The sequence below is a fragment of the Cotesia glomerata genome, linkage group LG4 (assembly GCF_020080835.1).
Source record: "Cotesia glomerata isolate CgM1 linkage group LG4, MPM_Cglom_v2.3, whole genome shotgun sequence".
Lineage (NCBI taxonomy): Eukaryota > Metazoa > Arthropoda > Insecta > Hymenoptera > Braconidae > Cotesia > Cotesia glomerata.
This window is the reverse complement of record NC_058161.1, coordinates 23,559,083-23,572,832: the sequence shown is the minus strand read 5'-3', so window position 1 is coordinate 23,572,832 and position 13,750 is coordinate 23,559,083. Positions and strand designations below refer to the sequence as shown.

Here is a 13,750-nt window from a genome sequence, read left to right as displayed (position 1 = left end):
AAAAAAAGCAATTTTTTTCTTTAAGGGGTTACATGGGTTTCCTCCGGGAAAAAATGGCCTATTTTCAACAATTTTTTTTAATAGAAAAAATAATATTTTATTCAAATTTTTTACTGTATCAAAGATATATGTTTAATAAGAGATTACTGAAATTAAAAAAGAAAAATATTAAAAACTCTGCTAATGTGACGTCATTTCCGGCGAGCCCTCGGAAAAAAGATACGTCCGCGTGATCAGTAGAACTCCTAGCAGGATTATCAGAAGTGAGAAAAAAAATATGTGCTTTAGTTAAGACTTCAAACTAGGTCTTGAACGAAGGAAAAAAAAATGAAAATTGGATTTTTGGCAGAGGTTTTTACAAAAAAATTAAAAATTTGCTAAAATTTTGCGGCATTTTTTTTTTTAAATAGGTGTAATTGAAAAAAAAAAAAAAAAATCCTTTGTTCAAGACCTTGTAAATTATATCTCAAAGACCTGTCTAAAATTTCATTAAGATCGGTTGAGTAGTTCTCGAGAAATCTTGGTTACCGTCTTTGAAAACATAGTTTTGAGAAAAACGCGTTTAAAATTTTGAATGACAATACAACAGCGCCTTGAGCGCGCAACTTTTTAAAACTGTATCTCCGAAACTATTATTAGGATCGATTTGAAACTTTAGGACAAGATAGATAGATTTGTTACATTGTAAAGCAGTAAGAACTGCCTTTTACAATTTTTTCATCACAATTGTACTGCTAGATATCGCAACCTGCTCTTTCAACTTTTTATAATCTCTGCGTATCTCTTGCGGCTGTGGACCGACTTGTGCTTTTCCTGTACTGTATTTACCCTATTCCTCACCTCTTTCGAATGGCTGTTGGAATAGTGGTGATGGGGAAACCACAGAGAAAATCCATGCCAGTACAAGTCGGCTACCGGAGCGACCCCCGACGGTTGGTTTGGAACTATTCGAATAACCGTCGGGGCTCGAACCCTCGCCTCACGGCATGATGTACGAACGAATTAACGATATAATGACTTAACCCGCTCGGCCATCCTGCCGCTAAAAACTTTAGGACAATATTCTAGAGATGTAGAATTTAATAAGACAAAAAAAAATCGATTTTTTGAAACCGTGAAACCCATGTAACCCCTTAAGTGAATTTTTTTTTTATTCAAAATTTTTAAAGATTGATAATTTATTTCAGACCTTTAAAAAATGGGAGGAGGTCCGTATGGCTGAACTGCATCGTCAATTGGATGAACTGGACAAGCAGGCAAGGATGGAGAAGGTGAAGAAGATGAAGGAAGATATGAAGCAAGAGGAGCGCTTGCTAACTTTTTTCGACCACGAGGAAGAAATCGAGCTCAAGATCGAGGACAAGCTCCAGCGAGAGCTCGAAATGTACGGGCCTCCGTCCAAGAAAAAGATCGACGAGGACGAAAACTACGTGCCTCCGGAAATTAAGTCGCGTGCTGCTGGTAGAAGGCGCTAGATTGTATGAATAAAGATTAACACTTTTGTAATTTATAAAATTAATAATAATTGTTACAATAATTTTTAATTGTGTTTTTAATCACTTTGCGGAACTTCGGCAGCTTTTGCCTGCCTCTTCTTTTCTAATTGTGCTGTCAGAGACGCCGTTTCTTGGCGCATTTGCTCCAAGTCGGCGGTTATGCGCTCCAGGTTAGCGCCGATATTTTTCTTGGACTCAGTGTCGATCTGGAATTAGAAGACATAAAAAATTTTTTTATTCCGAAAAAATATATAAGGTAAAAAGCCCCAATTATTAACACTATAAGTGACAAAGTTATAATTTTATTTTTTTTTTTAAGCAATCAAATATCAATATCGTTGAATTTTGTTTGTGGTAATGTCTCAAGTAATGTTTTTTCTAATCAATTTCTTTTTTTAAAATGATAATTATCATTTTGATAATTACCTTAAAACTTTAAAAAAAGAAGTATATTTATAACAACCACTAGATTTTCGAGCTCAAAAAAGTATGAAAGTTGTGCTTTTGAGCTCAAAACTTCGAAATAGACAATTTCTCGCTAAAAATTAGTGTAAAGTACCCAGTAGTTGAACAGGTTTCAAAGTAAAACGTATTTGAGCCTACTTTTAATATATAAAGATGTAATTATTAGTTCAAATTAGTGATTTTCATGAAAATATGAACAATTTTGAATTGATTGCAGCGTAAAATAATAAAGATAATAAGATCAAAGGAGTAGTAGTTGAACAATCAATTCGAACCAGCCGCAGTAGTTGAACACTCCAGAAGCAGTAGTTGAACTAATAAAATATATGGCAATAGGCACACCAAAAATTTTCAAAGTTTTATAGAAATATCGACAAAATTATAACATGTTATTGATTAATAATAAAAATAATACTATGAATATTTAATATGTTCATTTAAAAATGAGAAATATTTGTATTTAATTTTTTTAGTTACATTTTTTATGAATGACGAAGCAAATTTTAAATTATAAATCAAAAAAACTCAATTCAAAATTTTCAATCATTTTTACCTACACTAATTTTTAGCTATAAAACTTATTTAATTTGCAGTAATTAATACAAATTACAATGCTGATCACTAGTCTATAAACCTATTAGAGATTAGAGTGCTGTTAAAATTATACGGCCCCAGCTTGTTCAAGTTCTAGGTACAGCTTTGAAAATTTGGAGGTATAGTTAGACGCAAAAATTTAATATAAAAATTATAGTTTATGTCTGCAAAAAATATGTATTATTTAGAAAAGACTATTTCATAGGGTGGTACAATTTTTTTTTTACTTAAAATGATGATAAACCGTTTTTTTTACTGATTGATTGACGATTTAGAACCTTTTTCATGAAAAAAATAGCATCTATCAGCGATTCTCGACGTGTCAACTTTTGAGTTAATAAAAATATAATTGTTTTGATTTATAATTGAAAAAACTTACAGAAATCAATTATTGTATCACTTAATAATTATAATATGCACATATGGGTCATTTTCAGTTAAGACGTAAATCGCTTATTGATAAAACGCGGCACGACAAAAAATTTGAAAATTTAATTAAATTTTATAATGTTTCGATCAAAACAATTATTCTAAACGTGTCTGCAAGGCGGTCAGTCAATTTATTAATTTTATCTTGTTTTATAAAAAACCAGGGGAGATCGCTGTTAGTATCGCTGAACAATTGTGTGCGTTTCGTTTTACGAATACGCCGAGTGGAGCATATAACGAAGCATCGGCAGGCGCTTGGATGGCTAAAGCCACCAAACCGAAGATTACAACTAATAGCTCGGGAGTTTTATAAGGCGATTTGTTTAATGCGTCCAAGTCTTTTCGGTGACCAGTTATTACACAAAACTAGTGCTTCAGGTCATAGGGAATTAGGTAAAACAAATTCACTGCAGGTGCCTTTTGCGCCTACAGCAACTTATTATAAATCTTTCATTGTTACTGGTTGTAATTTTTGGAATAATCTACCAGTTGTTATTACATCAGCTGAGACTCTAGATAACTTCCGTCATAAATGTTATTTGTATTTGTTAGAGTTAGAAAGGAGTCAGTATGATTTAAGCATTTGATTGTAAACCTGATTTTGATTTTGAATGCGAAGAAAATGTCTGTGATTACTTGCTACTTTTGCACTAATATTACTTTGTTTATAGTTTTATTATTATTGTTATTATTATATCAGTTTCTTACTACCTATATATTTTCAACAATTTTGTAATTTTTTTTTTGTAATTATTTGGATTTGTGGTCAAAAGGAGAATTATCTCCATGATCAGTAAATAAATAAATAAATAAATAAATACTTAATCCAGGGGAGAAACTTGATAAACAGTATGTAAAAAAAAAAACATAATAATCGAGTTTTTTCAATGAACTATACTGTGAATATATTTATATGTTAAATTAAATAACAATATGCAACCTTTAAACAATAAAAAAACAGTAAAAAAAGTTCTAGTTTGAAGTTTTCATATCTCCCCTGGATGTCGTGTCTTGCCCCTGGCCTTTACAAGACAGGGGAGATACTTTTTAATAACAAAAACAGAAGTAATGACAAATATATTTATTGTACGCGATTAACCAAGAAAATTTAGAATCTATACACAACAAGAAGTAAATATACAGATGAATTAAAACTTTTAGATAAATATTTTTAGAATAAAATTTACCAGGGGAAAGACTCCATTCACTCGTTCTCGTCGTCTTCAATTTCCGCGAGTCGGTAAACAAATACCGATTTTACAGGAAAATAAACATGCCAGAGGACGAGACGCAAAATGTGGGGGACAAACTTAAACGTAATTTTTTTTAAGATAAAAAAAAAATATCATGCAATTTTACTCGCTTGATTACGAGAATTATATAATTTAAATAATCTATTTGATTTCTAAGCACTTTAAATTACTAATATATAAACAGAATCAGCCAGGGGAGAGATGTTTTCTGACTTTTATCTGAGATAAAATTGTGACTAAATTAAATAAAATTAAGAAATGAATTCGAGTGACCACTTATATGAGCACGAGCTTTAAGAGATAATTACATTTTTTTAAAAAGATGATTTTTCACCGTGGACGTCGAATTTACGTCTTAACTGAGAATGACCCATATAATTCATAATAAATTTACGGATTTGTATTATAACAATTCGAAAAGTCTGTTCAAGTACTGGTCTCATTTTTATAAGTGTTCAAGTACTGGGTACTTTACCTTAATTGAAAATTTGCTTTGTCATCCATAAAAAATGTAATTAAAAAATTAAATACAAATATTTCTCGTTTTTAAATGAACATATTATCTACTTCATCAACTTAAACATCTTTTTTTGTAATTAAAATAAAAAAATTACCTGTTCCTCCAAATCTCTAATTTCCCTGACAACAGTCCCAGTCTCCTCCACCAGATTAATCAGCTCCGCACAATCAGTGTGCAAAGTAGCCAGCAGTTTGTAAGCTTTCCTCGAAGTTTCATTAGTCTTAGCATCGCGGAATATCAGCTCATCCACGACAGTGAAAGACCGCTCGACTTTTCCGGTCAAGATATTAATCTCCTTCTGAATTTCCCTCGTATCTGCTAAGACCTTGTCAATCTCATCCTTCTGCTTGCGCACATTGTTAATTATCTCCAAGATCCGCTGCGTGTATGCGGAGCGATTCATGTCCTTAGGAAGCTTTGACACTTCGGACAGCAACTGGGTGTATTGCTGGTCCTTCCGCTGGCATTCTTCTAATAACTCGCGCTCTGTTTCTTTCAGCTGGCGGAGTTCGTCCAATTTTTTCTGACTCGTGCTCTGAAATTAAAAAAAAATAATGAAAAAAAAATTGTAAAGGCTGACAGAAAAAAAAATATTATCTTTCAAATATTTAAATGATATTCTGTGGACTTATTTAAATTTATAGTGAATTTATAAGCTTTAAAAATATAGTTTGAAGTTTATCTTAATGTTCCGAATTAATTGGGAAATTTAATTCAATTATAAAAAATATATTATTAACTATTTAAAAAATATATAAAGGTATTTAATAATTAAAATAATAACTGTTATTTAGTTGTTGAGAGATTTAATTCCGATAATTAGCTAAATAAACTTTTATTAATCACATATAACATTTATTATTAACGATTACTATATTATTATAAAAAAAAAAAAAAACCATTCAATTGTTTAATAATGTATCTGTAATTTAATAAGACAATTAAATATAAAAAAATTGTGGTTAAAGTTGTCAAATAAATTATAATAAAAAAAGTAATGAATATTATTTATTGGGGTAAACTAGTGTCGGATCTAAGGTGATCTTTTCAATAAATCGGTTAACTACTCTCATTTTTCTGTTATCTACTTCATCAATTTAAATATCTTTAAATCTCACACTCGACTATTTAATTACTCAAATAATTATATTTTTATTTTTAGATTTCAAAACTTGGTTTTTTTTTTTAATAACATAAGTTATTGGCTTGTAATATTTAAAAAATTAGTACATATAGTTTTTTAAATCTTCCAGATGTACTTGGGTACATTGTACTTTTTTTTTAATTTGTTGGTTGAAAACCGCAAAATCGTCAGATTGCTTTTTTTAGTATTATTAGAAAAAATCTATATTTATAATAAATATTAAAATAAATTAAACTGAAAAATATTGTGATTATCTATAAAAAATAGTTTTAATGAGATAATAGTCGTCTAAAATTTACTTTTATTACTTATCGGTCAAAATTAATCGCGGATTATAAAAATAAATTTTTTTAAGATTTCAAAGTATTTTCTTAAAGAAAATTTAATTCCGAATAAAAAAGGTCCTTATCCGCGAATTGATCGGATCAATCGTTTCCGAGTTACAAAACCGCGGAATTGAAAATTTTTATTTTTGAAATTTTTCTTTCAGTTTCTTCTATGAAATTTTGTGGGTTACAAAGAAGGTCTTTATCCGCGCATTGATTGGACTAAACGTTCGAAAGTTACAAAACCGCAAAATTTAAAATTTTCATTTCTGAAAAAAATTTTTTAAGGAAGTTCGAGCGAATCTCATGTGAAAAATAATTTCCAACTTTGAACTTTGAAATTAAGTGTATGTATAAATAAATACGTAATTTATCTAATTCCAAAATTTTGAAAAGATTCACGGTTTAGTTACTTAGATATTAAATTTCAAAATCACATTTTTTATCTCCTTATGCACGAGCTCTTATGGCGGACAAACTTTGATCAAGACTTATTTTTTTCAATATTAACCTTCCAACTTGAACGAATAAAAAACGATACACAAGAAACTTGGATTATTGTAAAATACAAAAAAAATTTAATAATAATACATTACCCATATAATTTTTGAAATATTTAAAGATAAATTTTATGTTTTTAACTCATTTATCGTCAGCTATTTATTCGAATAAAGATTTGGCAACGTCGCGTCAACAGCTGAGAAAAAAGAAAAGGATGGAAATATAGTTACCGAGAGAGAAATATTTAACTCACACACTCATGCACGTCTCTGTAATGGGTATAATCAAACGCGCTGTTGCCAAATCTGTTTATTTAATCCGGCAAGTAATAAATACAAAAGTCATTTTATTACTTTATTTTATTAAATAAGTAAAAATCATCAATTATTAAATTGTTCAAATTATTTTAAATTAAGATAAAAAAACTTTGACGAATATTGGGAAGATAGAAAGTAAAAAAAAATTTTAACATTATTTTGACTCATGATAAGTTACGCTCGAACCTCTTTAAGATTTTATAGCAAATTTTCTACTCTACGAAAAAGGTCTTTATCGGCGAATTAATTCACCCAACCGTTTCAAAGTCACACAGAATATCATCTAAATACTTACAAAAAACTTCAAACCCTTCTACTCACAGCTTGTTTATAAAATTTGTCCCTTTGGTCCCTGTACTGATTGATCAGCGGCGCGCGATGCTTCTCCCATTGCTCTGCCAAGCTGACCAATTTACCCTTACCCGCCTCAATAGCCTCCTCTAGCTTCTTCACATTATTGTCCCCGTCATCCAGCAGCTCGTATATTTTATTCTTTACCTTGTGCTCCTCCTTGAACTTCTCGAACTTCACTTCTGCCTCCTGCACCTTTCCCCTCTTCTCTACCAGCTGCCCCTCCAGTTTCCCAACTTCTGCCACCAGTTCTTCGTACTCCGACCGCAAGGCGTCGCACTCTGCTTTTAGAACTTCCAACTTGGACTGTTCTTTTGTTTCTTCTTCTCTTTCTTCATTTTTTGGCTCTTCAATTTCTTTATTTTCATTTTTGCTCTTTACTTTTTCTGGAGTTTTATTTAATTTTGTTTTTTCGGTACTCAGTCGCTCATTCAGCGAAAATCTGCTCATCAGTCTTGTATCATTATTGTTAATATTAATATTATTATTATTTAATTTAGAATTAAGCCAGTCAATGCGTGAAGAAATATCACAAGGCTTAGAGTATAAAATTCTTGAATCACTGGAAATTACTGAAGGCATCAAAGTATTAGGACTCGGTAATTGTTCATTAATTGCCAATTGGTAGCGTGTTTGATAATATTTGACATCATCTGTAAAAATTTTACACAAATAAATAAAACAAAAAGCACAATATTAGAAAGAAAAATTAGCTGAATTTATCAAAATTTTTAACTTCCTGCTAAGAAAACTGAAAATTTTCCTCTAAAGGGTAAAGTTATTGATTTCGGTCCGATTTTCGAAAGTCGAGTTTTCATTATATCTCCACGTTTTGAGGTCCCCGGAAAGCCATTATGACTATTTCCACCGAGGTGTTCAGCCGCGTGTGTGTGTGTGTGTGTGTGTGTGTGTGTGTGTGTGTGTGTGTGTGTCTGGATGTATGTGTGTAAATAAATTTGTGTCGTACGGGTTCTCAAAAACAAATCAACCGATTGAATTCTACACAGAAAGAAAGATTTCTTGACTGGAGAACAATATTCTTGGCTCAGGTAAATTTTCGGTCGCCCGAAGGAAGACCGAAGTTGTCTTGGCCGAAGTAAAAATTTTTCTTGAAATTCTATTCTTGATGGAAGTAATTTTTTCTTAATTCAAATTATCATAAATACTTGATACAAGAAATTTTTATATTTGATCAAGATTTTTAGATACTTTAGAGAAGCAGCGCCACCTACTTCAGCTGAGAAAAAAATTTTCTCATCTTGAGAAAATTTTTCTCTTGAATATTTGATACCCATTTTAGATTATTTTAGCGCGCAATTATACATATTGAATGAAAAAAAATGATTCAATATTATTTGATCTTCCCATTTGACATGTTAGTCAATAAAAATATTAATGAAAATTGACTATCGAGATATTTAATTTTTTGGAGCAAGAGAAAAATTTTCTCAAGACAAGAAAATTTACTTCTGTCAAGAACTTAATTTTTTGGAGCAAGAGAGAAATTTTCTCAAAACAAGAAAATTTTCTTGATTTAAATAAATTGACTTGGATCAAGATACGTATTTCTTGAAGCAAGGGAATTGATTTTTTGGAATAAGTGAAATTTCTTGTGTCAAAAAAAAATTTTTTTTCCGCCCAAGTAAATAATTAGAAAGAAAAATATTTTCTTGGCTCAAGTGAACATTTCTTTCTGTGTACGATACGTCATTCGAAAGGGTTTATCAAAACTTAGATTTGATTAGATTTGAGATTTAATTTATAGAGCCTTTCCGAAGAAATTAAAAAAAAATTTGAATTTTTATGTTTTTGTAAAATATTAACTTTAAATCGTGCAGAATAATCATGATAAAACTATGTATACATTATTTGTGCTTAAAAAGTTGCGTCGAATGCATTTTCAAAAATGAAAATCGAATGACGCATTCAAAAGTTATAGTAGTGTAATAAATACATTTTGAGCTCGAAGAGCTCAGAATGTGAAAAACGGTGAATTGAGCTTGAAAAGCTCAAATATTAACCAAGAAATACATTTTAAGGCGCTTCAAATTCAAACTTAGCGATTTCCAGATTTTTTTAAATCGAATAATTGCTACTAACAGCTTTCAAACACTATTTCTTATTCTCTTTATGGGTGAATCTCTGTAAGGACGTCTTAAATCTGTACAAAATTGTCTGACCAAATTATTTTTGATTTTATTAGAAAAAAAATTAACAAGGGCTATAAAACTATCAGTTTAATGATAATAAATAAACAGCTAATTTAATTTTTGTTTTTTTGATATTTATGTATCTTTTGCCATATAACATGACAGGGGACTGTTTGCCAGGGGACTGTTTTTTTTATCAAATTGAGAAAAATCAAGCAAACTATTTCAATGCATTCAACTTTTCAAGTTCTCAATAATAAATATTTACATTAATTAGAATAATATTAAGGCTTATGGATCTAATTTAATAAATAAATTATAAATAAAAATAGTTGCCAGGGGACTGAGCATCTCGCGGCCCAGACACATGTTTCCAGCACAAACGATGTTTTGACACTAAATAAAATGGCGATAAAGCGCTAACAAGCCTATGGATATTAATTCAAGGCTAGTTAGATCCTTATAAACCTTACAGAGGATAAAATAGCAGGCTGGATTTTTTTTTTAGGCTTTGAACTTCTGGCAGGGGACTATTCTTAAAACGCCTGGGACCAACTTTGGTTTAATGAATTTCATGAAACAAATTAATTTTCGGTACTTTTTATTGAAAAAAATTGTTAGTTAACTAATTAAGTTTATAAACATTATGAAAAATATGATATATTATGGTCGAATAATTTAAAATTTAAACTTAACGTTTCAATTTTGGGGAAGGGACAGCCCAGGGGACTTATTTCGGTGGTTTACGAATTTACAGCAAAAAAACCAAAATTTGTTTCATTTTAGTTTTCAATGCTCCAAATAGAAATGTTTTTTTTAATTTTATAATAAATTTTTTTTAGTAAAAAAATAACAATTTTTCTAATAAAAAAATGCCTGGGACAGCAAAAAACATTCTTACAGAGAATCACCCGTATAGATAATTTAAAATAAATTATAATTTTTGAACACTTATTAAATTAAATTATACATTTAAACGTTTCCAGGTTTAGTAAAATTTATAAACTCTCTGTGAGATGGCGTTGACCACCGGATATAGTACTACGTCACTCTCCCGCCAAAATTCAAATTTGAAAAATAATTTCTAATTAAAAAGTTACCGGGATAAATTATTGAGGTCAAGAACTTTCCATTTAATCTAAATTTAATTAAAAAAACTTATTTTATCATACCAATACGTCGGAGACGAGCTTAACAATTGAATTGTAAATAAAATCAATTTTTTGTAATTTATTTGTAATTAACTCATTAAAATTATTTTTTTAATTCATTCTTGTAGTGTACAGTAGATAATTTTTTTTTTTTTTTTCTATTAAAGTTTGATATTAAATTATTAAAAAATAGAAAGTAATTTTTGAATGATTAGTGAAAATTTTTGTGGATATTTACCATCAGTATTTAAAGAAATAACTTCAACATCGACACTCCGGAATGGAATTTTCCTGTGGCCTCCACTGAGAACCTTGTGACAGTAGTGGGGCAACCATGCCCTGGAGAATTGTTGGACTAAAATATTCCCTACTCTCCGTTCCAGCTCGTCGTACCTGCTCAGCAGCAACCCATTAGCTTCCTTGTCACTGTCTTTTGGCAGCTTGTCTATCAGGAACATAAAGACCCTTCTTAGGTCGCTCTCGGAACTGTAAAGGAATGTCTGGTAGCCGATGTCTCCTCGATATCCCAAATCCTGTAAATATAAATTAAAAAGAAGTATTAAAAAAATTTAGGAGTTTTGAATGGTTATAAATGTGTTCATGAATCGAAATTTCAGTATTATTTGGAGATTAAAAAAAGTGTTGAGATATTTGAGAAGTTTTATAATTTAAAATCGTTAAAAATGGTCCTAAGAAATGGAATTCAGATATTATTTAGTGATTTAAAAGTATTATCAAGAATTAATTACTTTTGAATTGTTCCAAATCGCTCCAGAAATTAAAATTTAACAATTAGCGATTTAAGAAATTTTTAAAGTTTGGTTTAAAATTTTGATATTTTATTATTCTTCTGAGCCGACTTATTTAACAAAATTCAATTATTAGGTGATTTAAGAGTATTATTAAGTGATTTAAGAAGATTTAAGATTATTTTTATAAATTTTAGATTTTCGAATCGTTCCAAGTCTTTCAACAAATTTAAAATTCTAATATTATTTTGTGATTTTAAATTATTGTCAAAAATTTTGAAAATTAAATATTTTCAAATCTTATCAAATTTTCGAATTACGGATAAGTTGAAACTTTTTAAGGATTCAATGCTCAAAAATTGGAAATTTAAACTTCACAGAATAATTTGAAAGTATTTAAAATTTTTTGCTTTTAATCTTTCCAAATCGCTTTTTTTTCATCAAGAAATTTCATTTTTTTGAGGATAGTTTTAGGAATTTTCGACAGGCTGTGTTTCAGTGAAAAATAATCATATGAAAATTTTTAGAAATGCACATAAAAGCTCTAAAAATCTAGTTATGAAATTTCTTGAAATAAAATTCTAGTTTCGTCAAATTCTATACAATCATCTATATGATTAAGAGAATAAGAAAAATTTTATCTTTGGCGTATTTAGGATAAAATGAGTGTTAGATTAAATTTACTATAATTGGAAAGGTCAAGACCTGAATTAAAGCATTTTCAGTGTTTCATATGCTTTTATAAAGTAGTTAATTTATTATGATAAGTTTTCGAAGTAGTTATAAATAGATTCAAATTTCGCGATAAACAAAATTTGTTTATTTATTTATTTTATTTTGTACATGTCAATGTGGTTATATGTCAAAAATTAATTTATGTAATTAAGAGACTAAGAAAAATTTTTTAACGGATATAACTTCATCGTAAATTGGTTTTGATATTTTTTCAGCGATAGTCATTTATGATTTAAATAATTAAGAGAGTAAGGAAAATTTTGTGACGAGGATATTATTATTTTTAAAGGAATTTTTATGGTTTAATTTTATATCATCAGAAAGGTCTCGATAATAATTTGTGCCTTTTGATTTTATATATTTTTCAGTAGTCAATTTTTTGTCAAGTTTTTGGAGGAGTTTTCAATCGTTTGGTTCTATAAATTTGTTCCATGACATTTGTCCACTAAATTATTTGTGATTGATCCTGTGATAGCACTATTATTTTCAAAATTTATTAAAAAAGTACCGCAATTACGAGTGATTAGAAATATCAAAAAATCATTGAGCTAAAATTTTCTTATTCATAATACGTATATCTCGGCAGTTACGTAGTGACTTCAAGTTGCTATTAATTAATTATAATAATGATAATAATAATAATAATAATAATAATAATAATACATTTTTCAAAATAATTAAATTACCGAACATATTTGTGCTAGCGTAGCACCGGTGCGAAATCTTGCCGCCATATTAACAGGCAGTGTCCTGGACAATTCAACTCCCGGCTTTATTATCTCTAAGCATCTCACTGCTGCGTTCACAGTCAACTCAGTGGTAAATCTATTCAAATTTGTTATTTCTTCATCTATATCACTGAAAAATAAATAAAAAATAGTTAATTAATAAATACGATACTAAAATCAGCTGTTTAAAAATTTTTTTATTTTTTTTTATTAACCAAATTAGAACTAAAAAATATTTATGAAAAATTGCACTTTTAGCTTTTCAAAATGAAAATTAATTTAGCAGACATTTAACAATTTTTAGAATTTTTTTCACAAATAAATGATGAAAAAAAAAGTTAGGAAAAAAAATTGACATGTAGAAATTTTGAAAAGTTAAAATTTCAATTTTTTTAAAAATAAATTTTCAAAACAAATTTGTTTGTTAAATAAAATTAAAAAATTGTTAAAACTGCTAACTTTAATATCATCTTTTTAAATCTTCATTGTGTTATTCTCATTTCTTTTTTTTAATAAGAAAAATGCTAAAAATTGTCTGTTAATTTTATTTTCATTAATAAACACAAATTATTTTCAGATTCTGATTTAATTTGTATTAAAAAAAAAGTTTTTAACTTACCAGCCGATTTGACGCAAGGAATGGATAATAATATTGTCAACTTCTTCCATCTTGGTGAGTTATTTTTTATTTATTTATTTAATTATTTATTTGTTTAATTATTTATTTATTTAATTATTCTTCTTTATTATTGTCATTTAATTTTATTTTTTAGGCCCGAGTTCTCTTGAAGTGTTGGATTGTTTTGATTATTTTGGAGGTTCATGAGGGGTGTGATCATCT

The 13,750-nt window shown here is 28.8% G+C and overlaps 2 protein-coding genes across 3 annotated transcripts in view; one reads left to right on the top strand and one right to left on the bottom strand.

The window, feature by feature from the left end:
* The window catches only part of LOC123262859 (28S ribosomal protein S27, mitochondrial-like), an 8,794-nt gene extending 7,250 nt beyond the window's left edge, over positions 1–1,544 (top strand). For both annotated transcript variants that reach the window (XM_044725334.1, XM_044725332.1), the window contains exon 4: positions 1,188–1,544. In XM_044725334.1, coding sequence (XP_044581269.1) covers positions 1,188–1,475 — 288 coding nt within the window. In that variant the 3' untranslated portion in view covers positions 1,476–1,544. The remainder of the gene's footprint in view (positions 1–1,187) is intronic.
* LOC123262858 (coiled-coil domain-containing protein 22 homolog) lies at positions 1,504–13,750 on the bottom strand. The gene is made up of 6 exons (XM_044725331.1): positions 13,529–13,750; positions 12,868–13,039; positions 10,936–11,230; positions 7,367–8,049; positions 4,852–5,292; positions 1,504–1,702 (listed from the first exon to the last, which is right to left on the bottom strand). Exons 1-6 carry the CDS (start codon positions 13,576–13,578, stop codon positions 1,553–1,555), a joined length of 1,791 nt encoding a protein of 596 aa, XP_044581266.1. The 5' UTR covers positions 13,579–13,750; the 3' UTR covers positions 1,504–1,552.

What these genes read in the sequence shown, in the direction of transcription:
- LOC123262858 (XM_044725331.1), bottom strand. Translation starts at nt 13,578, where the DNA reads ATGGAAGAAGTTGACAATATTATTATCCATTCCTTGCGTCAAATCGGC. An exon ending in TATTTCTTTAAATACTGATG is followed by an intron (nt 8,050 to 10,935) that starts GTAAATATCCAC and finishes AAATTTTTACAG; the next exon opens with ATGATGTCAAATATTATCAA. An exon ending in ACAAATTTTATAAACAAGCT is followed by an intron (nt 5,293 to 7,366) that starts GTGAGTAGAAGG and finishes TTTTAATTTCAG; the next exon opens with AGCACGAGTCAGAAAAAATT.